The sequence below is a fragment of the Anas platyrhynchos genome, chromosome 1 (genome assembly GCF_047663525.1).
Source record: "Anas platyrhynchos isolate ZD024472 breed Pekin duck chromosome 1, IASCAAS_PekinDuck_T2T, whole genome shotgun sequence".
NCBI lineage: Eukaryota > Metazoa > Chordata > Aves > Anseriformes > Anatidae > Anas > Anas platyrhynchos.
The window spans coordinates 108,343,919-108,357,720 of NC_092587.1; the positions used below are offsets into that span (position 1 = coordinate 108,343,919).

At 37.5% G+C, this 13,802-nt stretch overlaps 1 protein-coding gene across 1 annotated transcript in view; it reads right to left on the reverse strand.

Annotated features, from left to right (window-relative positions):
• ADAMTS5 (ADAM metallopeptidase with thrombospondin type 1 motif 5) overlaps positions 1-13,802 on the reverse strand; it is a 47,136-nt gene that overhangs the window by 13,139 nt on the left and 20,195 nt on the right. Inside the window, exons 3-4 of the mRNA XM_038188002.2 lie at positions 6,196-6,363; positions 434-717 (exon numbers count right to left, since the gene is read on the reverse strand). Coding sequence (XP_038043930.1) covers positions 434-717; positions 6,196-6,363 — 452 coding nt within the window. The remainder of the gene's footprint in view (positions 1-433; positions 718-6,195; positions 6,364-13,802) is intronic.

A 13,802-nucleotide genomic window follows, 5' to 3' on the forward strand; every position in this document is an offset into this window, starting at 1 on the left:
TCAATCTTTCTCTTCACTACAGTTAGGTCCCTGGACACTTCTGGATGAGGGCTGTGAACTAGATTTACAGATTTAATTTACCTCAGAGTCCACTGCCAAGAAGTCAGGAAGCTATGAATAGTTCCTTGAGAATCTTTCCACACATCCTGAGACCTGACTTATTGAATGGGTGAGTCCTCTAGTCTGAAAGGATGTTCTCAGTTTTCCATGATCGAAGGCTTCCGTACTTCAAGAAGAAAACTTCCTGAATGAAACTTCCTGAAACTCAGTAGCATTTTTCCTGCATCCCTTACCAGTAACACTCCAATTACATGCTAAAATATACAGTAACTTTCAATCTGACTTTTGCCAAGTCCCTTTCCCTCCCACAAAAATCAGTGCCTTTGAGGGTTACTCCTTCTAAAATTCCCTAGGGTCATAGCAGGTAACTTACTGAGTAGTATTTTTTCTTCGTTTTGTCAACACATTTTCCCTGGAGGCATATCCTCCCTTTTCCACATGGTGTCCCTTCCACAGCAGGCAGCTTCTTAGTCAGACATACCATCTGACCTTGACGAACAACTGCACACCACAGGCGAGAGCACACATCCATACCAGGACACACTGTGTATTCGGATCCAAATGCCAATTTGCACTGACGAATGGCATCATAGGTTTGCCCTGGAAGCTCCTCGGGGCCCAGGATCTGCTTTCTTGGTTGGTCCAGCAAACAGTTACCTAAAAGAGCAATCCAATCTATTATTACTCATTACCTTGTTTTCTCTGCAGTGCTACTAGTATGTCATTCATATTACGAGAACTGATAATGACAGTGAGAATGACAGTGTCAAAGGACACTGATGTCAGTGGAAAGACTTTCTGAGGTGTCTGAGGTTTTGTACAAGGTCATATTGCAACTGTTGTGTCTCCCAGGAGTATACCAGGTGTCAAGCTATTTCCAATCCAGGAGTGTAAATTGGTTTTATTCAGGTCCTTTGCTCTTTCATTCTGTTTTCCTTTATTTGAATTGACTCTGAATACATTCCACTCTATCAATATGTGATTTAAGGAATGATCAAGACTCATGGAAAAGTAAACAAAATTCCCATTTGAATTTTGAGCCAAAACATCAGTAATACTGAGAAAGAGAAGCCAGAAAAATCACAAAAAACAGACATCTAGCTCATGAGGCACTTAAATACAACCACCACCACCAACAAAAACAAACAAACAAACAAACAAAAAAAAACAAACACAAAAAGATCAAAGGAAAAACAGAAGTTGCATATTGAAACTAATGTTGGTGGTAAATCTGGACTGGGCTTCCCTTGTAAAGATAGTTGGTGGCTTCTGGGATTAGTTTGAAGAGGGCTATAAATTTTATACAAAAATGCACAAAACAAACACAAACAAAAACCAACAGACAAGGAAAAAATAGCATAAATATAAAATACAGAATTGAATATGTGTGTTGAAATATACTGCAGAAGTAAAAATTTGTCTGGCACACTCTGAAAATGAGAATTTGCATTTAGGTTCTAGACAAGCTACTAATAGATTTTTTTTTTTTTTTTACTATTGAAAAAACTCAGTTGTTAACATGCAGAGCTATTTATTCAGCATAATCTCTTTTACACCCCATGAAAGGGATATGTGGTCTGGGCAAGCTTCACTTATCTTTGGCCAAAATGACTTACCACAATTTACATCACTTTGCAACATACACCAGTATTCTTTGGTTGGATCATGAATGAAAAAAGGCTATCTAGAAAAACTTTACTGTTTAAACTAACTGGAACTGAATTTCAAGCTATAGCAGTGAATTTAAGTAAATCAAATACCACATCACTCAATAGCTTGTTTTCCCTCTAGAACATACACTGTAGCTATTTTTTTTTTCCCTCTTAAGGCTAAGGACAATTAGCCAAATGAGCCAAAAAGTCTTTCTACATCATCGCTTACTACCAAAAAGCTAACTTGTCAAACTTGTTGTATTTATCCTTTGCTGACCCAGATTTACTCTAGCTTTATCTTTCATCTGGATTATGCTAGCTTCTTAAATAAAGACAAGGTGTGCCAATGCTAACTGATGAACTGAGCATCGTGAGATAAAGGCATTTAAAAGTATCCTAGCATTCAAAGTCTTTTATAGTATAAAATATTAAAGATATGGTAAAAAGTGAAGAAGCACAGATTTTTTTCTTCCTGTGGTTGTCAAAAATCTATTTTTTAAAAGCAAGAACAGCAATTCACTACATTATAATGTACAGAACATGTATGTACTACTACTCTCTTTTTTTCTCCTGAGTATCAAAGAACATTAGGGTGCCTTGGTCTAGAGCAACATACTTGACTGATGACAGTATTAATCAAGACACCTCATTCTCTTTCCTCAGTGTTATGTGCAATATAGCCTGGAAGGCAGAATAAAATTTGTGCAGGAAGCAGATAACCAGGATATAAATTAATTAAATTAGAAATAGTCCTTTCATTTTTTTTTTTATTTTTTTTTTCAGGTTACAAAGAACACCAAACACTCTGACTAAACACAATAAATTGCAAGCAATAATACTACAGTCTAGTGGCTGGCATGACAATAAAGGCAATTATTATCTTAGGAAAGAGTTGGCTAAAAGCAGATGGAAATAAATGTCACCGTATTCTGGACACTAATTGAACATTTTCTTTCTAAATGTCAAACTGCTGTCTGGGGTCATCTTATGAGTGTAAAACAAATGGTGATATAATGATAACAATGATTAAAGTTCTCAGAGTGGGCCTCGGGAGAAAAAGAATCAGCATCTTGATCGTCCCCAGCCCTCCTGGTTGACCTTGGGTGAGACATTTATACTGAAATTTATTTAGCTGACCATAACTGTATGTAATGCTGGTGTCTGCAATTCAGTCAGCTGTCATATGTTTTACTAGTTAGTACAGGCAAATGAGTCTGTGGTGTAATTCAGGGCCACTAATGCAACTGATGACATCAAACCACTAATGCCATTGATTACTCCCCTTCATAATGCAATGGGAACTTAAATATCTGCTTTAGGTGGAGCTACCTACATAGCAAATATACACTTTTTATAAGATGAATCCACTTATCAATACAACTTTCCAAATATATAAAATACAAATCTCAGTTCTTGAGAAATGGATGTCACAAAATTCAAGAGTTATGACGATGTTTGCTGTTAGAGTGGTATGGAGCAAGTTTTTAAATCTATATAGATAACTTAAAGCTTTGATACAATATTGACTACTTGTTTATAATAAAATACCATTCAAAGATCCAGGTTTCTGGACTTTATTCACATTTCATTTTGTTTAGTTATAAGGAGCAGTGGATGAAGTACTTCATATATTTACTTCCTCACACCAATACTGCTATGCCTGGTTTATCACAAAGCACACTTCATAAGCTCATGCCCATTCAGACCAAAAGCACTGTGCAGAATGCTTATGTTGCACATTAAAGAATGGGAGAGTCTCTTCTTGCTCAGTGTTTTCCACATAAACTTCCTGTGACTATACAAAAACCACTCACAAGCATCTTAAAAGAAAGCCTGGTATACGAAGATCTGTATTTTCTCATCCTTCTGTTGTAACTGATATTTTGTGCCTTCTTTGACAACATTATGCCTGCAGCACTCCTCAAAAGTACATCTGAATGGGTATTTTTTTTGTTCTCTGCTAGCAGCACTTGAGAGATATAGGATTTTCTCCTTTCAATGGGAAGACTACAAAAGAGCACCTTATCTAAAACAAAAAGGGAGAGAAAGCATGGTAGCTACACAAGTAATAAGTAAGTACATCTGCCACAGCTAAGGAAAAAAAACACTAAGAACCCCAAAAGCAGAAGTATGCTCATTCTGAAGCAAACATGGAAATATGGCACATTTGCTCTGTTTTATTATCAGCCCAAAGCAGTCTGAAAGGCGGCGTCATGCTCTACTAGGGTTCTGTGGCTTTTGGTATACTCAGTATGTGTTACAAATGAGAATTACAGAGCTATGGATTTATTCACTGGCTGGAAGAAAATAAAACCAGAAGCAGTTCCATTCCTATAACAATACATGTCCTCTCAGCACGATAATTTGTAGAAACTGCACTTTAAATCATTGACCTTCATCATTATTTCATAGATTGTATTTGTGTTTTGCCAAGACAAATCTTGATTTAAAATAAATAGCTAAAAATGATAAACTTCAACAGAAAAGGAAAGCTGTTATGTAGACAATGTCTCTGAGGGCCTAATCTATCAAGAAAACAGATTTCCTAAAAATTGTAGTTTTGAAATTGTAGCAATAGTATCAGTAACAAAATTACTTCATAGATCTGACTGAAGGTTCACATTTTCTGTGAGTTATTTTGTCCTATTGATAACTCTTTGAGACTACACGCCTGAGTGGTAACTACTCATGAGTATCAGAAAGGGCAATATACCCTAACCCATCCGTTAACAAACTGACAGATCCTAAGCATTTTGTGTGCAGCAAAGAATACATGACTTTGTGAAAAGTGTCAGCAATGGAGAACTGTTAAACTTCTTGTGCAGGAAGGCAACACTCATGCTGAACATGGAAACCATAATGCAGCCCTTAAGGATTTAAAGCACCTACCGACTTGTGCTGAAAAAATTGCAAAATCATATTTTTAGACCTGTAGGACAAATTGTTACAGCCCTGCTTAATTTCCATGTTCAGACTAGGATCAGACCGTGGATAAAAGTCCAAATTTTGAGCATTCTGCACTGCAAACAAGCCAAAGGTGAGATGTATGGTAGAAATGCTCTTTCTTTTTGTTATTATTGGAGGACGTAGCTGGCTGGATGAATAGGAAGGTGAAAAATCCAGACCACAAAAAAAGGGAGAAAATGAATACAACATTTCAGTTTGGATTGGAGATGAACAGAAGAGGATAGATATACTCATAGATACATACAGATAGATATATTCATAGATCTTTATACTCTGTACATGGTCATACATGGGTGGTGAGGAAGGTCCCTTTTTTACCCTAGTGAACACATACTGTAAAATTCCCAGGTGAGAAGAAAGGCAATAAATGTACCTAAACTCAAAAAGGAAAGATCTCTTCACATGTGGAAACTAACTTGGTAATATTAAGTCAATGCCAGAGTAATATGGACCATAAAATAGGACAGCACAGATTAATGGATCTAATAAAACTGGAGAGAAAAAATGAAGTCATTCTCCAGATAGGAGAAAAAAGGAGAAAATATTTCAGAGAGCACTAAAATTAGCCAACACAATATTTAAAAGCAAAAACTTTACATTCAGCAGACTTACCATACTTTTTATCCATAAGTATTTCAGTTACCATAACAACTTGATCCATTCATTCAGTTATGTCATTTTTATCTCAGCTTTTTGGAATTTGAATGGTTTAAGAACTGCAGTTGCTTTGGAAGCACAATGCAGACTTTAAAATTCATTTAAGAGTGCAGACTATTATTACTACTTGGTGGAAAAAATGAAAGTTTTGTACTTATTCTCCAAAGGGTAAATGACATGTTTAAAGAATATTACTTCTAAGACTTGGAGGGTAAGCTGCTGGGGCAGAAGCAGACTTTTCTCATGTACAGCATAGAAGAGTCTTAATACTTGCTTATGGCTCCTTTACATAAACATAATAAATATTGTAATAATAAATGCTGTAAATGGTAAGAAGAACATATACCCTTTGCTCGTATCTATCATTGCTCATATAGTCCAATGCTATGTAGATCATAGTAACCTCAGTTGCTGTGAGGAAGAGGAATTTGCTTGTGTCCTCTGTTTAAAATACTTTCTGAACTCCTATCTGTGGCATAATTATATTTTTAGACTATATTATATTTTAGATTATATTTTAAATTTTTAGAAAAAAATATATTTTAGATATTTTAGGGAAGAAAAGTCTAATTTCATGTTTAAAAAAGAAAAAAACAAAACACTCTGTTTCAAAACAAATTACTGCCAGCACACACTCCATCAACTCTGTTCTTTTCTTGTGCATTTGAACCATGCAAAGTCGGGGTGAGACCCTGACAGTCTTTTAGACTTTCGCGTTGTTTTGCAAGCACTTCCAAGATAGTTCTAAAGATGAGCAAGGAAAGAAAAATCTGGCATAAAATGTTCTTATTGCAAAAATGGATTGCAGCAAAAACTGACATGTAACCGATGCAAAGTGTGTGAAGCAAAAGATACATACCATGACCATCATCAAAAAACTCTGTTATAGTTGCTGAAGTGCATTTGGACCAGGGTTTGGAAGCATCAATGCTAGTCAGAATGGAGGACATTAGGCGCTTATCTTCCATGGAGCCAAAGTTTTCCTCACAAAATTTGGAGTCATCATGGGAGAGACCAAGCAAGTGGCCTGTAGAAATGAAACAAATATATAAAATGAAACAATTATCCATAGCAGAGTTTACCAGCCGGAGCTCACAGTCAAAGTAAAATGAAACGCATTATTTTTTCTCAAATTTCCAACAGCAGCCAAAAGCTTGAAATCTGGTATCTGCTCAAAACCAAAAAAGGTGTAACAGTTCATACCATTACATATAGAAATGCCCGCAGCTTACATGCCATCAAATTGTGTTGATTTAGATCTGATGAAGACTACGGTGAACTGTACTTTTTTATATTAGCCATGAATTTAGTTTTCGATGTTTACCAAATCATCTGCTGCAAGAAAGACTGATACTTCACTCTACAAAGAACTTCTGTGACTTCTTAGGAAGGTGTTACATGATTTTTCTAAATGAACACAATGATTTTTATTTATGGAGTAACTGAGCAAACTGTATGTGAATTCTTATACTGCACTCCTCATTGAAGAGTGAGCACCTGGATGAATGTGAGCCAGATGTGTGCTCAGGTGGCCAGAAGGCTAACAGCATCCTGCATTGTATAACATGGCCTGCAGGACTAAAGAAGTGATTGTCCCTCTGTACTCAGCATCGAGGTGCTGGGGCATGTCCCGAAAAGGGCAGCAAAGCTGGTGAAGAGGCTAGAGAACAAGTCTTATGAGGAACAGTTGATGGAAATGGGACTATTTAGCCTACAGAAAAGGAGGCCTAGGGGAGACCTTATCTCTCTCCAACTACCTCAAAGGAGATTGTAGCAGGGTGGAAGCAGACTCTTCTCCCATGCAACCAATGATAGAACTAGAGGAAATGGCCTCAAGTTGCACCAGGGGAGGTTTAGGTTAGATATTATGAAAAAAATGTTCACTGTAAGGGTTGTAAGGCATTGGAAGGGGTTGCCGAGGGAAAAAGTTGAGTGACCCTCCTTTAGAGATCTTTTCCAAACTAAACGATTCTATGTTTCTACCCTCTACAATATATCAAGCAACTGGAATAATGTTTTCCAATAGCCTCTTCCATGTATTGTGCCTTATTTTGTGGGAGGGTGCTTTTTAGTATTGTTTTAGTTAGGGTTTTAGCTTTATTTTTAAATGTATATGGTATTGGGTATTTATATCACAGAACACAAAACAACGTGAACACAGAGCAGCACATGATGTAACTTGCAAAAATCCTGAATAGGATTTTTGAATATGGTAGGTAGAGTTCATTCCAGTGATAGATGATTTCCTATAAACGTGGCAGCACCTTTCACTGTAGTTCAAAGATCCCTACCTTCTCTAGCCTTTGGGCAACAATAACAGATTGCAGGCAACCCACTTTGTTCCCTCTGTAAATATCCTGTTTAACATTTCCATGCCCACAATGGATTATCTCGTTGTCAATTTACTATCCAAGAGGTAGAAGACTGAATGGGTACCAAAGCTGTAGGGAGCTCAGGCCTGAACTTAACATTCACAGCCCAGGAGATGGTTTGTTGGACATCCAGGGTTTGACCAAGAGGGCTTTAATGATAAAGGCAAAGACCACCAGCCCATCACAGACACTGCAGAGGAATAAATGTGACATAATTTTATGTTTTGGTATAACTGCTGTGCCCTAGATTAAAAGTGGCAAAAATAGAATGGCAGAATATCATACTCTGATAGCCATGACAACAGTAATAAGAATTACAATGCGTACAATACAGTCTGGAAAAAGCAGAGTAACAGCAAATATCTATTTGTTTTATATAAATTTTCTGCTATATTGTTATCATCTGCTTTTGGGGAGAAGCCAAGAGGAAAGGGATGGAGGCAAAACTCACTGTCTAGCCATACTTGAGATTAGGAAAATAGCTATCTGATCAGAAATATATGATAAGGCTGCAGAAGACCAGAAATCATGGTTTCTGGCAGCTTTACTCCCAGTGATGCTGGGTTCCTGACCTAAGGATGTAGCTACAGCAGATGTGACAAGAGGCCCTTGATCTGTCATTTCAGTTGAACCAGTGATGACAAAGAACAGACAGTCTTACATCCACAGCTACTAAATCTGCACTGGAGGGGAGAAGAAGAATGAAGAGAGCATTTATTTTTTTCCTCTCTTCTGATGTGCACACATTATCATAGAATCACAGAATCATTAGGGTTGGAATAGACCTTCAAGATCATCTGGTCCAACCAATTAACCAACATCATTCAGCTATAGCTACTATTTGAAGAAAAGGCCCTGTAATATTATACAAGCTATCAAGAATTTATCCAAGCTACCTGGGTTAATGGTGATAAGAGTCAAATAATTAATACCCCTTTCCTTGCTGCTATTTGCTATTGCCATGCTGCACTGTTGCGTTCATAAATACATTCCCACAGGAACAAAGTGATTCAAACTTTTACACCAAAGGCACATCTAATTATTCCTGTGTTTCATATGCTAGATTCAGGACTATTATTTTCTTATAGGTAAAAACACTTTCCTCTGGTGATGCTTATTATATACGGGCCAGATAATGCTACTTTTATTTTGCACTGTCAAACAGGCTGAACGTCAGAAGGTACATGCCAAATTTCAATCTGATATAACATTATCAAAATACTTGCTCTGAAGATATGACTTCTTTGTTTTATTTAAGCCAAAAGCTGGCGTTGAGCAAAATAATTCACTAGTAGGACTATTATTTCAAACAGACACATTTCTCTGACAAATAACCAAATAATCAGTGCATCACTTCTAACTTTAAACAAATTCTCTGGGTGTCACAGGCTAAGCATTCAATGAATCAGCAGTTACTGTGCCAATGAGGGCTACCTCCAACTTTGCCAAAGTCTTAATATGCTGACAATGAATATCTTCAGGAAATATGAAGATGGTGTTGGTTTTGGCTGCCTTTATATAAGATGTTATCACTATGCTTGTATTGATGCTAATGCAGTGAATGGCACCAGGTCACACTGCATGTCTGAGAAGAACAACAAGCACAGCTGACATGTTAATGAATCTCAACAAATATCTAGTAGTAATATAACTAGAACAATTTTCTGCTGACATTATGTAACGTTTTGTAGCAAGTAAGACCAGTATTCTGCAAACATAAGCAAACATTTACTAGAGAGGGCTTTAGACCCATCCACTAACTTTTGTTGAGGTACTCCTGTATATACAGTGTGGTTCCACACTTCAATCAGGTCTGCATATACACTGTTTTGCTGAGTTGTTCAGGAGTTTCAGCCAGTTTCTAGTGATTTACTTGCATCTGTCCAGTTGAATATGCATATATTTCCAACCAATTAAACAGAAATATTTGCACAATATAAGCCCAACAAAAATGAAAATACCATGTTGATTAGACCTAAGTCTCACTATAGCAACCTTCTCTGAGGCAACTTGTATGCTTAAAGGTCACAGGAAGAATGCTTTTGTATTTATTGTCCCAAGATGGCTCATAGTTTTAATTTTAACACTGCAAGAAATTACTTCACTGCAGCATGTTTGTGAAACAAAGTAATGAGGTTCTGTTAGTGAAAAAGAAGTTTCATTTTAAGCCACTGTACTTGGTACTGAACAGCTCTGTGTGAATAACAAAAGCTGGAGGACAGTTCTAAAAGGTACATCTGACTAATGCTATATGTCACAGAGTGCATGTTCGGTGTAGGATATGAATTATAGTTGGATCTGAAACAGCAATTAGAGAGCCTAATTCTTCGGAGTGCTCAACATTTTGTACCATCACTGAGAACTACTCCAAACTCGGTGATATGAAGTATTGAGTCTTGTAGGGCTGACTTCAAGTTTCTTAACCTTAACACTCTCTTGTACCACTGCAATGCTCTTACTTAAGATACAACTTCACTTCTATAAGAATCCCTTTCTTGCCTAATCATTCTTCTCTATTCCTAACTGACAGAAACCCTACATGAAAACTTTTTTTTCCCCACAGTTTTTAGCCCCTGCTCCTTTTGCAATGAGATTTGTGAAAAAACAAAACAACTTAGCTTAGACTACCTAGCTGTCAGAGCAATCTGGTCACAGCACATTAAATCATGAAATCCTATAGCTGGGCAATATGAACGCCCCTCGCCTGAGTATGTTGTGCTTGAGCTTGCTCTTGGCTTCCAGGCCTAAAGATGGTGTAGTTTTTGTGCTTCTTTACTCTTCTCTCCAGCCCAACCATCCTCTCTTATGTTCTGTAAGTTGAACACAATGAGGACGGACCTCTCCCTGGACAGGAATCAGCACAGCTGATGTTGGAGTGCTGGGGACCTAGCAGTGGAGCAGCCTGCTGAGGCTGAGGGAAAGCCCTGACCAGACTCAACAGCCCTGAGCTACAACACCTCCGAGATGCACTGTCTCTACAGAGAATTTAACTCCTGAACTGCATACTGAAATTAGTTTCCTTCCTTTCCTTTTTCCTCCTCTGTATAGGACAAAAAAGAATATCCTTCATAAACAAGGAGCAACATTATAGTCAAATTTCAAGCTCTTCACTTTGAGCAGAGAGGCTTCAAGTTTCCCCATAAAATGGTTGCAAATTAATCTCCCTCTTGGAAATGGCTGGACAGTCTCTGTAGTTCAGAATAAATAAGATGAAATGCTTCTTAGACAACTATTCAACACAGAACATTTCAGCCTAAATACTTTGGCAAGAGTACAGGAAACTGAAAAAGGGTCATCTTCTGGAAAGTGTCAAGCTACTGGCTTCACCTTTAATTAGAGTGCACTGTAACTTCTAAACTTCATGGTGATAAATGAGGTGAACTGAGGACATACCTCATTAAAAGTGTCTATTTTGTCATATTAAATTAGGCCATTGTTCTAATGCATGATGAGAACTAGACACTGGACACAGCATACCTAAGCTTTTTGTGAAGCTTCTCAAAGTATTTGTAAATGTCTCTGACTACTTTTAAAATTAAAAAAAATATCTTTGAACAAGCATAAGAAAAGAAATTGTGAATAATTTCCAAAATATTGAACTCTGATTGTCAGCATTTGAGCTTCTAAATAAGCCATCAATGACATGAGTGAAGGTAATATCTGTTCATGGCATTAAATATATGAATTCTATCTGTCCATATTGGTTTGCCTGTTAACTTCGTATATATGTTTACAAACACTGAGAATGCAACTTTGAAATAATTTTATGAAACTAAAATTCCTAATTCTTATCACAACCTAAACCTTTTTCCATCCTAACTTCTACCTTTTAAAGCATTATAGCCAGACTAAAAACAGTTTAAAATATATGACAAACTTCCAACGACTCTTAAAACTGTTTTGGCTTCTCATTAGAAACAATCAAAATTCAAAATATCACAGCAATCTCTGATCTCCAAGGTATCCTCTTTTTAGTACAGATGTAACAGCAACAGAGTACTTCTGTACCAGTGCCCTTCATCCTTTTGGATCTAAGAACTAAGGTAGGGACACTTCCCTTTCTACTTGAAAAGTCTGTCCCTTTCCCACTCACTTGCACGAGCATGCTGGTATTATCACATATTGCTCAGGATATTAGGGTAGTTACTGGCATTGACTGGTAAGGGTGCTTCTTGTCATAAGAACCAAAGTGAAAAGGTTATAGGTGATTCTTCAGGAGATCCTCTATGTAAGCATGAATTAATTCCAGTGAAAGCTTTGGGCAAAAGCTAAGAGATGTAAAGAACACAAATTTTACAATGAAAGCTTTTAAAAATTATGCCAAATTTAGAGAACTTCAAACCAGGCTATTCAAAAAAGAAAAAGGGCTCCCAGCAGCTGTGTAAAATGATGAGTGATTGAGAACGGGTTAGTAGATCATCTCATGTTTTCTGCTTAATGAAGCATCTTACTGGTGTTGACAATTCCCACTGAGTGAAAATGACATAATATAATTTTACCAGCAGGATGGTGTTTAGTTAAGTTATGCTGTAGGAATGCACAAAATGGTAAAAGAAACAGATGGAGAGAAGGCAGGGGTTTACCCTACATGCAAATGAAGAGGAGCTAGTCTTCTTGTAAACTGTTCCCTTCCCAAACAGCCAAAAGACCAACCAGCTAGAAGGACTGACAGCCTTTCCTAACAGCCTTTCATCTCCCCCTGAGGTAAGAGCAGGTGTGACTACATCAGTAAACTGTCAGAACAGTATGAAAGCAACCTGCAGACTTTGGACCCTAATATATTTTGGAATGTAATCTGCAAGGGACTCTTGGCACAGCTCAGTCTGTTTAGATCCTCAGACAAGAAATGAGAGAGTCATCAGCAGCCATCAGCCCCCAGACCCTAGTTCACCTCCACTTTCTGCATTCCTGATAGTGAACCTTGCACTGCACAGGCTTCCTTACCCAAACAACTATTGGAGGCCAACACCTACTACAGCCCAACAGGGAACAACCCCAAAGGGATCAAAAAGGAATTCCTGCATCTGGTAGGAATGGGCCATATATTCCTGAAATAAGGTGGGAATACGCCGAAGCATTTATGGCAAGTCAGCTAAAATTTCTGTCCTCGCCAAATATCAGGATGCAAAGAGCTCTGCAGGTAAATCAGGAGCACATCAGAACTATGCTGGATATGTGGTAAAGCACATTATACAGCAGCTGTTTTCTTCCCAGGAACACTGGGAAGCAAAAGAGAAGTTTGGATATTTCCGAAATTTTTTTTTAAATATGTTGTCAGACTATCTGTAGAGGTTCTCTGAGTCTATAGTGTGCAAAAATTACAATAATCACATTTATTTTCCATTGATATCTCAAGCATAGTAATACAGACAGCAAAAAGCAGCACCAATGTATGGCAAGTAAAGGACAGCTTTTGCTAAAATGTAAACCATGATGGTTCATTCTTTTGGAGGAAACACCCTTGTTTATGGACGTACCGAGATCTCTAGTGCTTGATCTGAAAAGCATACCAAAGTATTGCTCTTGCACTGAATTTGACCACAGCACACATGCAAAGTGACACAGCACATTAAAAAATGCTACAGGCATTGTAATTTGTTTTCTTAGAAAAGCTCAGTGCAGATTAAGCACGTGTTTTTTAGTGAGCTCATGCCTTTCACCTAATTTTCAGTGGGGATGGCTGAGGTACAACAGAAGGTCAAGTGACTTGCCCAAGGTTACCCAGTGAGTCACCGTATCTCCTGGGATCAGGATTCAGGAACCTCCTGGCTCAACATTCCTTGGTCTAATCACCACCCCATGCATTCTGTGCAATCCTTTTGCTCCCTCCTTTTCTAATAGCAGATTGCATGCAGCAACTCTTTTAAAATAAAGCCATTTCTTTCTGCATGCATTGTTTTTCCAATTTGTACAAGAACTTGATTCCTCGTTAAGAACTGCACAGTGGTGTCACTCATAGATGGAAATCCTTTTGAAGTAGTCATGGGAATTTTGAGTAACAAATGATGAACCTAAGCAATAACAATTAATATATATATTTTTTTTTTTTACAAAACAGCAGTGTTTTGAATTACACAAGCTTACAAAAAACATG